The sequence below is a fragment of the Chiloscyllium plagiosum genome, unplaced genomic scaffold, assembly GCF_037043375.1.
Source record: "Chiloscyllium plagiosum isolate Xiang-an unplaced genomic scaffold, Cpla_swu_hap1 HiC_scaffold_1, whole genome shotgun sequence".
Taxonomy (NCBI): Eukaryota; Metazoa; Chordata; class Chondrichthyes; order Orectolobiformes; family Hemiscylliidae; genus Chiloscyllium; species Chiloscyllium plagiosum.
In genome coordinates this window covers 38,799,279-38,817,469 of record NW_028270139.1, presented here as the reverse complement: position 1 = coordinate 38,817,469, position 18,191 = coordinate 38,799,279, and the positions used below count along the sequence as shown (strand labels likewise).

The window sequence follows — 18,191 nt, the reverse complement described above, 5'->3', positions numbered from 1 at the left end:
CGGTCGGTTTGTAGTAGATGTCCGTGTTGATTCGGTCGCCTGAGATGGAAATAGAATGGTTGAGGAAGGGGAGGGAGGAATCTGAGACTGTCCAGGTGAATTTGAGGTCGGGGTGGAAGGTGTTGGTGAAGTGGATGAACTGTTCAACTTCCTCGTGGGAGCACGAGGCGGCGCCGATACAGTCATCGATGTAGCGGAGGAAAAGGTGGGGGGTGGGGCCAGTGTAGTTGCGGAAGATGGATTGTTCCACATATCCTACGAAGAGGCAGGCATAGCTGGGGCCCATGCGGGTGCCCATGGCTACTCCTTTCGTTTGGAGGAAGTGGGAGGATTGGAAGGAGAAGTTGTTCAGGGATCTTAGCCAGGGGTTAACTGAGAGGGTGTGAGAATTACACACATTTTCAGACTAGACAGGCCCCTCAACACCAGAGATTCTTCTCTGTCTTCCTTCTCTTCCTCTCCCACCCCCATCGTCATTCACTGCCCAATGCTCTTCTGCTTGTTCTGCCAAAGTCACTTGTGATCATTGACTATTTGGGCTGAATTCATTTACAGGTGTTCTCCAGTTTAAATTGCTAGTTTGAAGAAAGGAAAGCAAAAACGGGAAATATCTATTTCGCATCAAATATTTCTTCAGGCATTTTTTAAGTAGTCTACTGAAATCAAATGAACAGTTTGTTCTCCAACCCCATATTCTACAAGCTTTCTACTTTGTTTTTCTTTATTGTTTTGGAATATGACTTTTATCGGCAATATCAGCACTTGTCCCTCTTCATAAGATATTAAAGTAGAAGTAGACAATTCAGCTTGTCAATTCTGCTCCACCATCCAAAGAGATCATGGCTGATCTAACTTTCCTCAACTTCACTTGCCTGTCTTTTCTCCCAAACTCCAGATTCCTTTACTAATTAAAAATCTGTCTAGCTGAGCCTTGAATATACTTCGTGATCACCCTGAGCAATCCTCTACAGCAAGGAATCCCGTAGATTTGCAACTCTCTGAGAAAAGAAATTCCTCCTCCATCTCTATCTTAATTTCAGAATAAGGAGTCACACATTTATGTCCTTTGGTCCGAGAATCTCCCACAGGCAGAAACCCTGCATCTATCCTGTCAAGTCCTCTAAGAATCTTGTATGTTTCAAAAAGGTTTTCTGTCAATTGAGTACTGGCTCAATTTTCTTCGTCCTGTCCTCATAATAGAGTCCATCCATATCTGATGTCAGCCTAGTGAATCTTCTCTAGATTACCTGTAGTTGCCATTGACCTGTATGGCTTGCCTAGACCGTTTCAGAGGGCAGATGCACATCATCCGCTTTGGACAGGGTCTCAATAAGAGCATAGAAAATAGAGGGAGGAGGGGGAGCTCATTTGATTCCTCAAATCATCCTGCCATTCAGCAAGGACATAGTTGATCTGTTCCAGACCTTAACTCCTCTTTTGTACCAGCTGTTTTTTTGCTCTCTTGATATTTCTAAAATCTATCTTCTCTTGGAGTAATTTCAGTGATCTAGCCTCCATACTTCTCTGGATAGAAAATTTCAGTTATTCACTACTCTCTGATAGAAGAAATTCCATTGTATCCCAGTCTTGAATCTTGTTGGACAATTGATTTATCCCTAAAGGGCATTAGAGAACCAGATTATTTTTTTTAGGACAATCAGTGATAGTTTCATGGTCACCAACACTGAGACTAGCTTTTATTTCCAGATTTATTGATTAATTGAATTTAAATCCCACCAGCAGTTGTGATGGGATTTGAACCCATGTCCCAGAACAAGAGCCTGATCCTCTGGATTATGCTCCACCACAATGCCACCATCTCTGGTGACTAACTTGAACATTGCTGAAGAAAGCTTGGCAGTTAACAGTTCCATGATGCATTTTGCTGGAAACACTTCTACCAATCAGAGTCTATTTCTCAACCAGTCAGCACCCTCTAACAGGCAGCATGGATTGTTATCCCCTTTGAATTTGATGTTCTTGCAGTTCTGTCCTGATGTGTGCCAGAACGAAAAGCTTTCACAGTACATCTCATTTTTCAAAAATACTTAATTTTTTTTGTTCAATATTTGCTCACAAGATGAGATATCACTGGCTAGGCCAACATTTATTACTCATCCTTAATTGCCCTGGAGGAGATGAACTGCCTTCTTGAGCTAGTGCAGTTCTTGTAGTATAGGAACACCCTGTTAGTAAGGGAGTTCCTTGATTTTAACTCAGCAGCTGCAAAGGAACAGCAATATAGTTCTGCATCATGATGGTGTGGAAGGGAACTTGGAGTGTTCTCGCGTATCTGCTACCCTTGCCTTTCTAGATAATAGTGCTCATGGGTTTCGCAGTTGCCATCATAAGAAATAGGTACAGAAGTAGGTCCTTCAGCCCCTCAAACCTGCTGGGCCATTCATTAGGATCATGACACTACTCCCATCCACTTTACTGCTCTATCCCCATTTCACCTTGTTATCAGAGGTGCCTTGGTCACTTTCTCCAATGTATCTTGTGGATGGTATTAACAGTACTGCCACAGCAAGTCAGTGGTGGAGAGAGTGAATATTGAACTGGGATGCCAATAAAGTAACTGCTTTGTCTAGATGGTATTGAGTTTCTTGAGTGGTGGAGTTGCACTCATACAGGCAAGTGGAGAATATTCCACCACAATTTTGACCTGTGTGTTATGGGTGGCACAAGTGGTTAGCACAGCTGCCTCACAGTGCTAGAGACCTGGGTTCAATTCCCGCCTCAGGCAACTGTCTGTGTGGAGTTTGCACATTCTCTGCGTGGGTTTCCTCCCACAGTCCAAAAATGTGCAGGTCAGGTGGATTGGCCATGCTAATTTGCCCGTAGTGTTAGGTGAAGGGGTAAATGTAGGGGAATGGGTCTGGGTGGGTTGCTCTTCGGAGGGTCGGTGTGGACTTGTTGGGCCGAAGGGCCTGTTTCCACACTGTAACTAATCTAATCTAATCATTATAGATGGTGGACAGGCTTTGGGGAATCAACATATGAATTACCTACCACAAACTTCTTAGCTTCTGACCTGTTGTAGCCACAGTCTATAATATATCCAGTTCGGTACTTGTCAGTGGTAACCATCAGAACATGAATTCAGTGATGGTAGTGTTATTGAATGTCAAGACAAAGATTCTTTCTTATTGGAAATGGTCATTGCTCGACATTTATGAGGCATGGATTTTACTTGCCACTTCTCAACACAAGCTTGAAGTTATCTAGGTCTTGCTGTTTTTGAACATGGGCTGCTTCAGTGTCTGTGAAGTTGTGAATGAAGCTGAATATTCTGCAATCATCAATGAACATCTGACCTTATTGGGGGGAGGTGGGAGGTGTGGTGAGGAAATGGCTACTGATGAAACAAGTGAAGATGATGTGCCTAGGACCCTATCCTGAGAAATTCCTGTGGAGATGTTGTGGGATTGACCTCCAACAACCATGACCATATTCCTTCGTGCCAGGTATGACTCCAAACAACAGAGAGATATCCCCCGATTCACATTGACCTAATTTTGAGAGAGCCCCTTGATGTCACAGTTGTTCAAATGCAACCTTTATATCAAGAGCCATCACTCTCACCTCACTATGGAATTCAGCTCTTTTGTCCATGTTTGGACCAAGGTTTTAATAAAGTCAGGAGCCAAGCTGAGCATCTACGAGCAAAGGTTATTCCTTTGCAAGTGCCACTTGATATCACTGTCGACAACACCTTCTGTCAATCTGTTGATGATCGAGGGTGGATTGAGTTACATTTATCCTGCTTTTCTGGACAGCACATACCTGGGCATATACCTTATTGATAGATATCATTGTTCCAGTTGTTCTGGGACAGCTTCGCTGGGGGTGCAATTAGTTCTGGAGCATAGATCTTCACTGCTATTGCTGGGATGTCAGGACGTTTTGCCTATTCAGTGTCTTTAGCTGGTTCTTGCTGTAGTATGAATTCATTTGGCTGATGGCCAGCATCTGTGATGCTGTGGACTTGAAGTGGAGACCAAAATGGATCATCTGGCACTGATTCAAATTAACGTCTCTACCTATGATTTATAACACAGTAGATTTAAATCTTTCAAAGACCGAAAGAATTGCACAATAGCTTCTAACCACATTTTTTTTGAATGACTAATCCCAGACTTTGTAAATAATTGATTCTAGACACTGGGTTTGCAGCTTAAACAAAAGACTCTTTTAAAAAAAATTAATGAAGTACTCACTTCAGAACAAAATTAAACAGCCAAAGTAATCTTATTAATGTCTCTAATTTTAAACCCCGGATCCTTTGTTTTCAGTTCCATTCACACCAAAGACAGGTAAACAAACATAGTAAAGGGATAAATTAAAGAACAAAACTAGCCACATTACTTAAGCAGCTTTCACAGTGCTTTGTTCCACAGGCATCAATGATTATTTTTTAGTTGATTTTCTGAAGATGTTGATCTATTATGACACAGAGAAAAACATCCAAATCAAATCAACCTCTTGATCTCTGAATTCATAATACGGTAGGCATAAACACTGAGAACAACCCTCAAAATTGACCACAATGGTTCCTAGTCAGACTTTTCGAATAGTCCATTCCAGATTTTGTGAATAATTGGTAATCTGTTCACTTTGAGGAAGTCAATGATAATTAAACTTAAATCTATTTTTTGAACATCCAGTAGCTGATAATAGGAAGCTTTCAAATGTTCATGCTGTCACATCAAATGTCGAACCCCTCCTCCTCAGAAACACACCAAAAGCTACTTTAAACTCTCTGATTCCTCCCTCTGTTTGACCATCTTGTTCCCTCCCAGATTTGCTGGCACCAATTTCCAGGTACTGACCTCATTAATGGCTAAACATCTGCTATCTATGATGTGGAGATGCTGATGCTGCACTGGGGTGGATCAAGTTAAAAATCTGACAACACCAGATTTTAGTCCAACAGGTTTATTTGAAAGCACAAGCTTTCAAAATGCTGCTCCTTTGTCAGATAGCTAGTGTGGGCAGAATCATATTTACATATTACTGTATTCGGTAAACCAAGATTGATCAGCTGTCTTCATGGTAATGGAAGAGTAAGGGATATGCCAGGTCATGAGGTTACACAGTTCACACACCCAATAAAAAAACAACAAAAGAACTGCAGATGCTGGAAAACAAAAATAAAAACAGAAATTGCTGTAAAATCTCAGCAGGTCTAGCAGTATCTGTGGAGACAAATCATTTCATGTTTCAGGTCCAGTGACCCTTCTTCAGAACTCGTGGTAGCTAGGAAAGAATTGGTTCTTATGCAGAAGATGGAGTGAGGGGAGGGTGTAAGGGATAAAGGATAGGGCTCAGAGAGAGAGAAGAACAATTGGACAGACAAAGAAGTGGATAACAATCAGTATAGGAGAATGAATGGCTGCTAATGGGGAATATTCGGGAATAACAATGGGTTGTGTGTAATAGCAGACCATATGATAACAAGGCCTGGTGTGTGGAGATTGGGGTAAGGACATGCAAGAAGGTACAGCGAGAGGACTCTTTTCCAAAGAAATTAGCATGGAAGCGAAGGCAAAGGACGAAGAGTTCATATCATGGCCGGAATACGTTGATGTGGAGACGCAGAGGGATAAAATGGAGACCTTTTCAGAGTATAGAACATTCATCATCAGAGCGTGAAAAGCCAGATGGGATAGCAAATACGTGACAAGAGGTGGGGTTGAGAGAGGGGATTGAATCAGAAGGAAGGGGAGGGGAGGAAGGTTAAAGAGCTATGGATTTCTCTGACTTTACACATTTCTTTTGAAAACTCCCGGAAGCGACGGCTTACCGGTTGAGATCTGTTCTGCTCTTTGGGAGTTGATTGGCCAGGACCTGCTGGAGGTGTATGTCAGTATGCTTCAGGCAGGTACCATGAGTGAATCCATGAGGAAAGGCATCATCACCCTCATCTACAAGTAGAAGGGGGAGAGGGAGGAAATTAGAAATTGGAGACCAATCTCACTGTTAAACACAGACTACAAAATCTTGTCAAAGGTCATCGCCAACCGGGTCAGGTCTGCTCTGGGATCGGTGATCCACCCTGACCAAACCTGTGCTGTACCGGGCAGGAAGATCGCTGAGAGTCTCGCACTCCTCAGGGATACGATTGCCTACGTGCAGGACAGGGGGGTGGACACCTGCCTCATCAGCCTGGACCAGGAGAAAGCCTTTGACGGGATATCGCAGACATATATGAGGGATGTCCTCTCCAAAATGGGCTTCGGGGAGGGAATAGGTAATTGGACCAGACTGCTCTACACCAACATTGTCAGTGCAGTCTCAATCAATGGGTGGGAATCAGATAGCTTCCCTGAAGAAGGGCTCATGCCTGAAACATCGATTCTCCTGCTCCTTGGATGCTGCCTGACCTGCGCTTTTCCAGCAACACATTTTCAGCTCTGATCTGCAGTCCTCACTTTCTCCTAGCTTCCCTATAAGATCTGGAGTCAGGCAGGGCTGCCCTCTCTCTCCTGCCTTGTTTGTGTGTTGCATAGAGCCATTTGCTGAATCCATCAGGAAGGATGCGAGCCTGAGAGGGATGACTATTCCTGGCAGCGGGGGCCTGCAGGTTAAGGCCTCCCTGTACATGGATGACGTTGCCGTTTACTGCTTGGATCCGCTGTCCGTGCGCAGACTCATGTGCATATGTGACCAGTTCGAACGGGCCTCGGGGCCAAGGTAAACCGAGGCAAGAGCGAGGCCATGCTCTTTGGGAACTGGTCCGACCAATCCTCGATCCCCTTCACCGTCAGGACCAACCACCTCAAGGTGCTGGGTATTTGGTTCAGGGGGGCTGGGCGTGCGCCAAGACCTGGGAGGAGTGGATCAGGAAGATGAGACAGAAACTAGGCAGATGGGAGCAACGGTTGCTCTCCACCGCCGGGAAAAACCTGGTCATCAGTTGTGAGGTACTGTCAGTATTGTTATACGTGGCACAGGTCTGGCCTATCCCCAGAACCTGTGCCACCGCAGTCACCCCGGGCCATCTTCCACTTCATGTGGAGATCAAAGATGGACTGGGTCCGAAGAGACACAGTGTACAAAACCTGGGCAATGGGGGAAAAACACACCCAATGCCCCCCTCACCCTGATGGCCACTTTTGTGTTTGGCTGCATCAAGCTGTGCGTGGATCCCCGGTACGCAAACACCAAGTGTCACTACGTACTGAGGTTCTACCTGTCCCCGGTGTTGTGAAGGATGGGCCTGGCCTCGCTACTGCAGAACGCTCCAAGTAGTTGGACCATTCCGTATCTCCTGTCCTTCGTGGAGAAATTTATGAAGAAAAATACCTTTGACCACAAGTCCATCAGGAAGTGGTCAGCACGTAGTGTCCTTGAGACCCTTCGGGAAAAGGAGAGGGCGGATCCTATCGAGCGGTTCCCTGAGCAGACTGTCGAAGCCATTTGGCAGAATGCCTCATCGCCAGAACTTTCCAACAAGCACCAAGACATGGCTTGGCTGGTGTGAGAAGGGCTCTGCCTCTGAGATCCTTTATGCACGCCTGGACTCTCTGCCGCACCGCACGCTCCCTCGAAGCGGCTGCGGGGGGGGACGAGACTATCACACACCTCCTTCTGGAATGTGCCTATGCAGAGGAAGTCTGGAGAGGAATGCAGTGGTGTTTGTCGAGGTTCGTCCCGAGCAGCGCCGTGACGCGGGACTCCGTGCTCTACGGTCTGTTCCCCAGGACGCACACCGAGACGAACATAAACTGCACCTGGAGGATCATCAACTCGGTGAAGGACGCTCTCTGGGTGGTCCGAAACCTGTTGATCTTCCACCTGAAGGAGTTGACCCCGACCGAGTGTTGCAGACTGGCACATTCCAAGGTCCAGGACTACGTGTTGAGGGACGTGCTGAAGCTTTGGGGCAGCTGCCGCCAAGGCGCGGTGGGGAAAGACCACTGTGTAACACCTGCCTGCCTAAAGAAGAACAGGGGACCCACGCAGTCATTTGGGCTCTGATGAGGCCTCAGCTAAAAATGTGATCGTACAGACCTGTAAATAGGAATGATTACTCTGTTTCAGTATGCAAATAAAGGGAATGTTTACATAGGTATGGCATATCCAATTGTACAGATCATCAAAGTATTTTATGAATAAAGTATATTTTTGAAATAAAAAAAAATTCCTTTTGAGTACAGTACTGTGGCTGGCTTGCAGCAGCTTACAGATGCCCAGTTTTGACATGCTAGATCTGTTCGAAATCTATCCAATTTGGCACAGTTTCAGTACCTCACAACATGGTGTCCTCCAAATGAAGATGAAGCTCCTCTCAACAAGGACTGTGGAGAGGTTACTCATACCAAACGCAGTCATGAATGGATGCATATGCGATAGTTAGAATGATGAAGGTGTGGTAAAACCAATGTTTACTGCTTTTTGCTTCCCCTCCACCCATTTTTCCCCAGTCCATTTGATTTAGGATTTGATAGCTCTGTCAGTAGTAATTCTACAAAGACATTCTTAATGATAAACATTGAAGTCCCTGACCCATATTACATTCTGTGCCCTTGCATCCTCTGTTCCTCCTCCAGTGGTGTTCAATATGGAGAAGCAGTGATCCATTAGTTGAGATGGTGGTACACATTGAGTGGTAATCAGAAGGTTTCCTTGCCTAAATTTGGTCTGATGCAGTGAGACTCAATGGGGCCTGGAGTCAGTTTTGCAGGATGCCAGGCCAATTCTTGCCTGACTCTCTTTCACCGTGCTTATTTCAAAATGCGCACACATATACTCTATCCTGCATCACTGGGTAGTGTAGTAAGGAATGGGCACAGTTAATTTTAAATGTTTAATTTTAGGACGGTTTGATTAATTGTTACATTCCAATAGCTGTCCCACTGAGTTTAACCGATTAAGCACAAAATGAGAGTTAAAAAGCCAAATGCTTGTGGTCCGCGTGTCTAATTGCTCACAGTTTGATCTTTCACAGAGGAAGTTTTGTACTATTGATTCTAATTCTTGCAATTTATATTTTTTGTTGCATTCTATAAGAACTACAATCCAGCAAAACCTGAAATGACCTGTCGCCATGATCTGTGCAGTGAATTATCCTCTGTAGTGATAGGCATATACAATGAGGACATGGGTGTTAATCAGTGGAAGAAGTTTAACTCTACAGTGGAAGCCATGTTGTTTATTAATCAAGAATTGCTCACAGATTGGAGAACTTATCACCATGGTTACTGCTTCATTCGTTGCCTCAGCCATGATGGAAGAAAGATATCACAGCTTCTTATTCTGCCTCCAGCGTTGCGAACAGGTTTCAATTCTTCGAGAAAATTTGGAAGTAAGCATGCATTGAATGTGAATATTTTACTCTTGGACTCTGTGTCCAGGCATCATTTTTATAGAACTTTGCCAAAAACTATTAATACATTCATAAATCTGAACACTAATGTCTTTAAAACTGGACACGTGTTTGACTTTGAGTTGGTTCAAGGTATAAAAAGCAGAACATTTGAGTCTCTCCAAGCTCTCTTTGGTGGTGAGGCATTCAACCCACTGAAACCATTCAGTTCATTTGTGCTACCACCAAAGGCTGTGGATTTTAACAAGACACTTGGACATTTTAAAGAGTTTGGATATGAGATTTTATATTTGGAAGATATGTGTTGGAAGTGGGAATGGGGTTTGGTGAAAGAGTTGAGAGCTCTTAACAAAAAGGCACACTTTTCAGAAAGAGTAAAGTTGTTCCTGGAAGCAGTCAAAAGAAGTGGAATTGATAGGATAGATGTTTCCTACTCTAGCTGTGATATTCTTCAAGAAAATGGAGTGAAGGATATGTTTCATGGGCCTGCTACCATATGTTACAATGGTATCCATCAACATACCTACCTGCTGCAGTATATTGAATACTTTATCACTCGTTTCTCGTTCCTGCAAAAGCCACTATTCAGTTTTCTCATGTTGGATACCAATCATGAAGATACAGGCCTCAGGATAAAGCAATTGGATGAAGATCTTGCCAAACATGTATCTTTCTTAGCTGATCAACAGAACACAGTGACCTTCATTCTTTCAGATCATGGCAATAATTATGGGCAGTTTGTTTCAATGACTACAGAATCCCAGATTGAGATATTCCACACCACTCTATTTATGATTGTCCCAGACACAGCTGCTATTTTATTGGGTGAAGAGAAGATTCGATCCTTGCACACAAACCAGCACAGGTTAATCAGCCTTCTTGATATCCATCATACTTTCAAAGGTCTATTGCCACCTGTTGGAGCTAAAGATGGGAAAAATTTGAACAATGGAATTAATGCTGATGGGTTACTGAGTCCAGTTTCTGCAGATAGGACCTGTACCAGTATTCCCAGGATACCTCCAAACTTTTGCATTTGCCAAGACTTTGAAAAACCAGCAGTAAGTGATTCTAGATTTGCACTATATGCAGAATTTGCACTTGGTCAGATGAATCACGAAATCCTTCAACAACAGAGAGCTTCAAAAAATGCTCTCACAGGCTATATGGCCTGTCAAAGATTAATTGGCATTAGATTTGACAATTTGAAAATTCATGAAGATAAAAATGAGACCATCGTGAAATTTGATCTTTATGTAAAGGCACCAGAAAGTACCGGTCATGATGAAGAAAAATACTTAGTGGTCATAGACTTCCGTTCTCAGGTAGATGCTGCACTGACTTTAGTAGGATTTGACCGCTTAACCCCATACAGTCCATATGAGGTTTGTGCTGCAGATGATGTCGATTTAAGGTTATGCATCTGTGATTTAGAAAATGGTCATAAAGATTCAAATTCATATTGGAAAAATGTTTTGATCTCATCAGTTTCTTGGATTGAAACTAATTTCAGTTCAATTCATGAATCCTGTTTGCATCTCATCAAAAGACATTATCCATCAGGCATTGTTCTGGCAGTGGGAAATATCTGCCCTCATGTGCAATATGATATTGAATTTGATTTCCTGACTATAAACATGTACTCGTCATCTGTAATGCCGATAAATGTAACACTTTGGCCTGGAACAGAGGAGCTCCTAACTGTTGGGTTTCAGAAAGCTAAGGGTAAACCTTGGAAATATAAATATTCTTTGAATTACAGAGCATTCCCACTGTAGGACAAAAGTACATTGAATTAACTCTCATTGATCATTAACAGTAATCTTCACTCCAGTAAAATGTTGGGCTGCAGTAATTATTCAGGGGTAAATGTGAATTCTGATTTATATCCATTATATAAAGACCATTGCTTCTTGGCATTGGTAAAATGCTACCAACTTTGCTGGTAAAATGCAAAGTCTGTGATGGTGTGGAAGGCAGGAGAGATTAATTGTTAAAAAGGTGATAATGGGAAGTATGAGACTTGTTCTAAAATATGAATGCTGCCTTAATTTTGTTTTGAGTGTAATGTAGCTATTGGTATTAAGTAATAGGCCTCCAGTGTTCATCTTTATGGCTCAGAAATGCAGAGTTGAAATAACAAAAAAGTTATTTTAAGGATTGCTTTTCTGACACAAATGCACTGTGTGCATGCACACAATGTTAAAATAGTAATAAAAATACTATTACCACAGTATAGTTCTGTATTAAAATAGTGTTAATTGGCATTTGTAACAAACACATTACTGGATATTGTTGATCACACATGTCCACACAAAATATTAAGTTGATTTTTGAAATTTAAAATAGATGTCATTAGTTTTGCAGTTTATTTATGTGACCAGTAATACTGGTTCATTAATTGGTATTTGTAATTATTTATATAAGATCCATCAATGTTAATACACATGATCCTTGGTGTCAGTAATTACAGCCAATTGTCAAAGCAAATAAAGAACTCAGGAGCTCCTTAGGGTATCAAGGGAGCCAAAAGCCATTCAGTCTCTGTGATATCTTTATCTTCGCTTAATAATCTTTTAAGTTTCATACTTTGGATTGCTTAACAATGAAATTAATCATTAGAATTATGGCAATTGCTTTGTATGGTGCAGAGCTTCATGATGACTTTCAAACTCTCTACGTTTACCAAATGCAGTGTGATTGCGATAACTGTGTACCATGGTTTTATGTGGAAACTCTTGAAGGCAGTGAAAACTTCAATCATAAATCTAAGCGATAAGTGATTGCTGCACAATTATTTGCTTAAATGAATTGAATTAAGTTAGCTTTATTGCCACGTACTCAAATGAGTACAGTGAAAAGTTTGTAAGTTGCCACTTATAGCACGACCTTAGATAGAAAGGTACCTAGGTATAATCCTTAATTACAAAATAGAGAAATGAAGAAAAAAAAGCTACATTACAGCTACACACAGTATGAGAGTGTGGTGCTGGAACAACACAGCCAGAGCATGGATGCTGCCTGACTGGCTGTGCCTTTCCGGCACCACACTCTGAATCTAATCTCCAGCATCTGCAGTCCTCACCCTCTCCTAGTATATCAGTATGACCATAGGTCAGAAAAAACATGAAGCAAAGTTTAAAAACTTTGCAGTTTGTTTTGTATGTCTGTCTCCTAAGGCTCTCCTCAGCAGATCAACGCAGGGGGCCTGACTGCTGGCTGCCTCCAGGCTCCTTACTGGGCCCATATCCCTGCTTCCGCATCAAGTACCAAATCCTGTGCCGCACTGGGCTCTTGGTGACCCCGCTCTCACCATTGGTTGCTGGCCATTAGTGTCTCTGCTCTGGTTGCTGGCATTCCCAGTCTGGCTGCTGGAGAAAAAAGATGAAAAGGAATAGGGTGTGTTGGAGAAGCTTCAGCTAGAGCATTTTACTCTGCCATCATCTGACCATCTTTGACTCTTCAATGCTATGAAACAATGAGGTCTCAGGAGGATAGGTTTGGGCTACAAAACAATTTTTATTTACAATCAGACCTATCAATTTTCCTAACTTTAACCTATGTCATTCAATATTCACATCAAATCCGATTCTCCGTTGCCCTATGTTTGCTGCTTGATCCTGGCTTCCAGTGAAGCCACATTTCTATTATCATTACAAAATTTCAAACAGGTTTTCAAATCTGTCCATTTCCTCCTCTACCTTGCTAACCAATCCACAACTCGAGGAGCCTGCCCTTCATCATTGTTAGCAATGCCTTCAGATGCCAAGCTTCTGGTCTTTAAAATTTCCACCCTAAACTCTCCGCCTCGTTTGCTCACTTTCCCCCCCTTTAAACCTACCTCTTTAAGCTAGCATTTGACCATTGTACCTACGAGGCTCAGTTTCAAATTTTATTTGTAAACATCCTTTGAATCACCTTGTGACATTATATTGAAGATGCCATGTAAATTCAAGTTATCACTATTGTTGTGTAGTAGAAAAGGAGCTAACAAAGCTTGGACTTTATTTAGTTAATGGAAAGTTGCAAAATGTTTCTGGCAACTTCTTTTATTTATTAAGAAAGGAAATAGGAAAAAAAACAATAGAACTGCTGGCATAAACAGTATTTAAATGTTTACATCTGACCATTGAACAAAGCCAGATTTACAAATAATCTGTGCATAGCTTATGTTTCCAATTTTGTAAACCTAGTGACTGCCAGGAGTATCCTGGCTGATAAGACTCCCCCTGTGCACTACTAAGCATGCTGTCCAATCCACCACCTCTCACCTTTCTCATTCACATGTCGCCATGCTCCTCATACACTTGGGCAGTGTGTTTTCAGGCCCCTGTGAAGGAGAAGTCGATAGTTTTGCATTCAAAGTGAAAGTGCAAAGCAGCCAAAGTTTTGTACTCCCCTGGATTGGAAGCCAAAGAACAAAATCACCAGATACACACTTGGCTTATACAATTGAATTTCTGAAACATTGAGTATTATGATTCAGGAGAAGCAGTTGCAAAGGGCAAGTTAATTCTGGTGAGCATGTAATTTAGCTTCTCTCCATCTCAGGAGGGAGGACTTGATTGTGAAGGTTAATCTCCATGGTGAGAATCTGATTTGGGCATTTTATTATGTGGAAGTTGCTATGTATATATGAGTTACTGTTGTTGAAGGTGCTGTCCAAATGTAGGTTCTACATTTTTAAATGATACTTTTCACTCTTACTTAGATTCACAATGCTTTAATTATAACAAAATAAATTATGAAAAATAAACAGTAATGCTATTTGTGATTTGAAATATCAATAAAAATTATTTGTCTTTTGAAAAAGGATTATACTTTTTTCAAATTCAAATTTGGCTGTGACTCTTTAAGAAACTCTTTAATAGTAATCGTATACTTGAAAAATCTAATATTGACAATCTCTTGACTTTCTAGCGTTCCTTTTAATTGAAATTAAAATGTAAGTCATTGAACATATTTGTGAATAATATTTTTGCTTAAACACATGGCAGTTATAAGCATTTACGTTTACAAGTCAATATGTGTTTCAGAGAGCGCACACACATTTTTTGTATATTACAATGTTCATAACATTTTTTACAATCTCAGAATTATTACAGGGAGGAGGTGACCATTCAGCCCATCAGGCTCTGTTATCTAGTCTGGGTCTATTACCTAGTGCTAATCTGCTGCCTTGACCCCATGCGTCTGCACATTATTACTGTCCAAAAAATCTTAGACTTCAGTTAGCTAATGGAAAATTGCAAAACATTTCTGGCAGTTTTTTTAAGAATGCTTTGAGTAGTCCCAAATGAAATAAACAAAAAAAGAGCAATAGAACTACTGGCGTAGCAATATTTGAATGTTTACATCCGACCATTGAACAAAACCAGATTTATAAATGGAACATTGAACAAATGTGAGAAAAATGCGAGAAGTTTTACTTACTTGAAAGGTGTTTAATTTGGGGTGGCACGGTAACTCAGTGGTTAGCATTGTTGCCTCACAGCAACAGGGACCCAGGTTCGATTCCAGCCTCGGGCAACTGTCTGTGTGGAGTTTGCACATTCACCCCGTGTCTGTGTGGGTTTCCTATGGGTGCTCTGGTTTTCTCCCACAGTCCAAAGATGTGCAGGTCAGGTGAATTGGCCATGCTAAGTTGCCCATAGTGGTAGGTGCATGAGTCAGAGAGAAATTGGTCAGTATGGACCTGTTGGGCTGAAGGGCCTGTTTCCACACTGTAGGGAAACCTAATCTAATCAGATAGCTAGTTGTTTGATAGAAGGGATTGATTGAATGGAGTGTAAAGGTTGGAAGCCTGAGGCGTGGGAGCTCAGACCCTGGCAGAAGTGGGAGAATTGGAGTCCTCAGGGCTGTGATCAGAATTTGGAGGACAGTGTGTTGGAAATGGGGGAATGATGTTGGGTGGATTGCAGGTCTAGAAGAGAGAAGGGTATTAGCAGCTTGAGTGTAAAAATTCACTGAAGTTGTGCCTGGTCATGGAGATTCCTCAACCTATTTTTTTTTCTTATCAACCTGTTCAGAGAAGCTATTACACATCTCTGGACCAGGTGGGACTTAAACCCAGGCCACATTAACGCAGCGCAAAAAGAGGGCTCCTGCCCTCAAATCAGGATCCGGAAAGTAGATGAAATGGAACTTATGTCTGAATCCATCAATACTTTGCCTCAAGGAATCTGTGTGCAGGGAACCCAGTCCATAGCAATTACATTAATTGATGATTGACGCTCATAAGTAAAGTTCAAAGCTATTTCTTAGGAGCAACAAGTTGGGTTGCTACTCAGATTTCTCAGAATGTAATCCCCTTCTCTCCCACCTTGAAGCAAATGCTCCTATTTTGGGTATAAAATTTTGCTTCAGTGTGTTTTTTACACTGTTCCTAAGTATTTCTAAAGTGAATAGTGTTAATTTACTCAAAAGTTCACAAGGGAAGGTAATCTTTTCGATTTTACCCAATTCGTTCAGTGTTGCTGTTAATATACACATCAAGTAGAATGTCTTTATTTTGGGATCAATGATAATTTATTTTTTGTCAGTTAATTTGTGTGAATTGATAAAACGTTGAATAGTCTAACAGTTTAGTTTGAGGGGGTATAGTTTAAAGTTGTTTAATACAAAATGAACAAACAGATAATGCACATTTTTCAGCATTTGAAAGCTACAATTTCTGACTTGAGGTCTGGAAAGGAAATTGCATTACATGACTCCATGTTTATATCTTACATTTTGTGATGAAAATGTTTACTCAAATGAATTTTAAAATGCATAGCTTTTGTTTCTAATATTGTAAACCTAGTGACTGTGGAGAAAGTGAGGACTGCAGATGCTGGAGATCAGAGTTGAAAATGTGTTGCTGGAAAAGTGCAGCAGGTCAGGCAGCATCCAAGGAGCAGGAGAATCGACGTTTCGGGCATAAGACGTTCTTCAGGAATGAGCTCCTTGGATGCTGCCTGACCTGCTGCACTTTTCCAGCAACACATTTTTCAACCTAGTGACTGTGGCAGTATCCTGACTGACAAGGGTCCACCTGGGCGCCATTAAGCATGCTGTCCAATCCACCACCTCCCACCTTTCTCATTCACACATCACCATGCTCTTCATACACTGGCAGTGTGTTTACTGTGTAAGGTGTATCACTTCTAATGTTGACATAGCACAGTGCTGTATAGCAATATGTGCCCCCACTTTCACATTGTTGCTCCACTACTTCCCATAGTCATGTCCTCCTGCTTGCTTTCTGTGTTAATGTGATCCTCCTGACCACCAGCTGTCTGCTTGATTGCTATGTTAAAGTGCCATCTGTGAAGCAAAAACCACTATGATTCTGTCAACAAACGTGGCCCTGTGAAGAAGTTAATAGTTTGCGTGCAAGTGAAGATGCAAAGCAGCCGAAGTTATGGATTGGAGGCCAGAGAACAAAATTGCTAGATCCACACACTTGGCTTATACAATCGAGTTTAAGAAACATTGAGTATTGTGATTCAGGAGAAGCAGTTGCGAAGGGGAAGTTAATTCTGGTGAGCATGTAATTAGAGAGGTACAAATGCATGCAGATTAGCTTCTCTCCATCTCAGGAGAGAGGACTTGATTGTGAAGGTTTATCTCAGTGGTGAGAATCTGATTTGGGCATTGGTGATTTGAAATATATCAATTAAAATTATTTGTCTTTTGAAAAAGGATTACACTTTTTACAAATTTAATATGAAATTTGGCTGCAACTCTTTAATATAACCCTAACAATAATCATAACTGAAATATGTTGAAAATCTCTTAACTTTCTAGTTTTCCTTTTAGAGTCAGCGATGTACAGCATGGAAACAGTGCCTTCGGTCCAACCCGTCCATGTCAACCAGATAACCCAATCTTGTCCCAACTGCTAGCACCTGGCCAATATCCCTCCAAATCCTTTCTATTCATATACCCATCCAAATGTCTTTTAAATGTTGCAATTGTACCAGCCTCCACCACTTCCACTGACAACTCATTCCATACACGTACCACCCTCTGAGAAAAAGTTGTCCCTTAGGTCTCTTTTATATATTTCCTCTCTCACCTTTAACCTATGCCGTCTAGTTCTGGACTCCCCCTCCCCAGGGAAAAGGTCTTGTCTATTTATCCTATCCATGCTCCTCATGATTTTATAAACCTGTATAAAGGTCACCCCTCAGCCTCTGACGTTCCAGAGAAGACAGCCCTAGCCTGTTCAGCCTCTCCCTATAGCTCAAATCCTCCAACCCTGGCAACATCCTTCTCAACCTTTTCTGAACCATTTCAAGTTTCACAACATCTTTCCGATAGGAAGGAGACCAGAATTGCACGCAATATTCCAATGTCCTGTACAGCCACAACATGACCTCCCAACTCCTGTATTCAATACTCTGACTGATAAAGGAAAGCATACCAAATTATTTCTTCACTATCCTATCTACCTGTGACTCCACTTTCAAGGAGCTATGAACCTGCACTCATTGGGGCAGCAAGAAGTCTTTGCTGAGGTGACAGGGGCTGATTGATGTTGCAGCACCACTCTCTGCTCTGACACCAGCCTAAAAGCAAGCACCATGACAGACTGCTGGGTTGGGTAATAACATGTGTCCCTGTCCATGCATTTAAGCTTGGTTTCAATCATCTCACCTATTCCTGTGATTGGACAAAGATGTTTCTCCGCTGTGTGGTAGTCAGTGGGCAACAGCCATACCATGTTTACAAATCTCTTGCGCAGCATCTTCCCCACCCTCGAAAAGAAGTCTACAACCTGGAACATCAAGATCCTGATGGACACCCTCACCAGTCACAAACCTGAACATCATATCATTTTACTAGCCCAGAAACCCCTCGCTATGACACTAATATT

The 18,191-nt window shown here is 41.9% G+C and overlaps 1 protein-coding gene across 3 annotated transcripts in view; it reads left to right on the top strand.

Annotated features, from left to right (window-relative positions):
- Nucleotides 1–16,168, top strand: part of LOC122552826 (uncharacterized) — a 37,188-nt gene extending 21,020 nt beyond the window's left edge. For all 3 annotated transcript variants that reach the window (XM_087985911.1, XM_087985905.1, XM_087985919.1), the window contains one exon: nt 9,016–16,168. In XM_087985911.1, the coding sequence (XP_087842037.1) occupies nt 9,016–11,109 (2,094 nt within the window). In that variant the 3' untranslated portion in view covers nt 11,110–16,168. The remainder of the gene's footprint in view (nt 1–9,015) is intronic.
- The last annotated feature ends 2,023 nt before the right edge of the window (nt 16,169–18,191 follow it).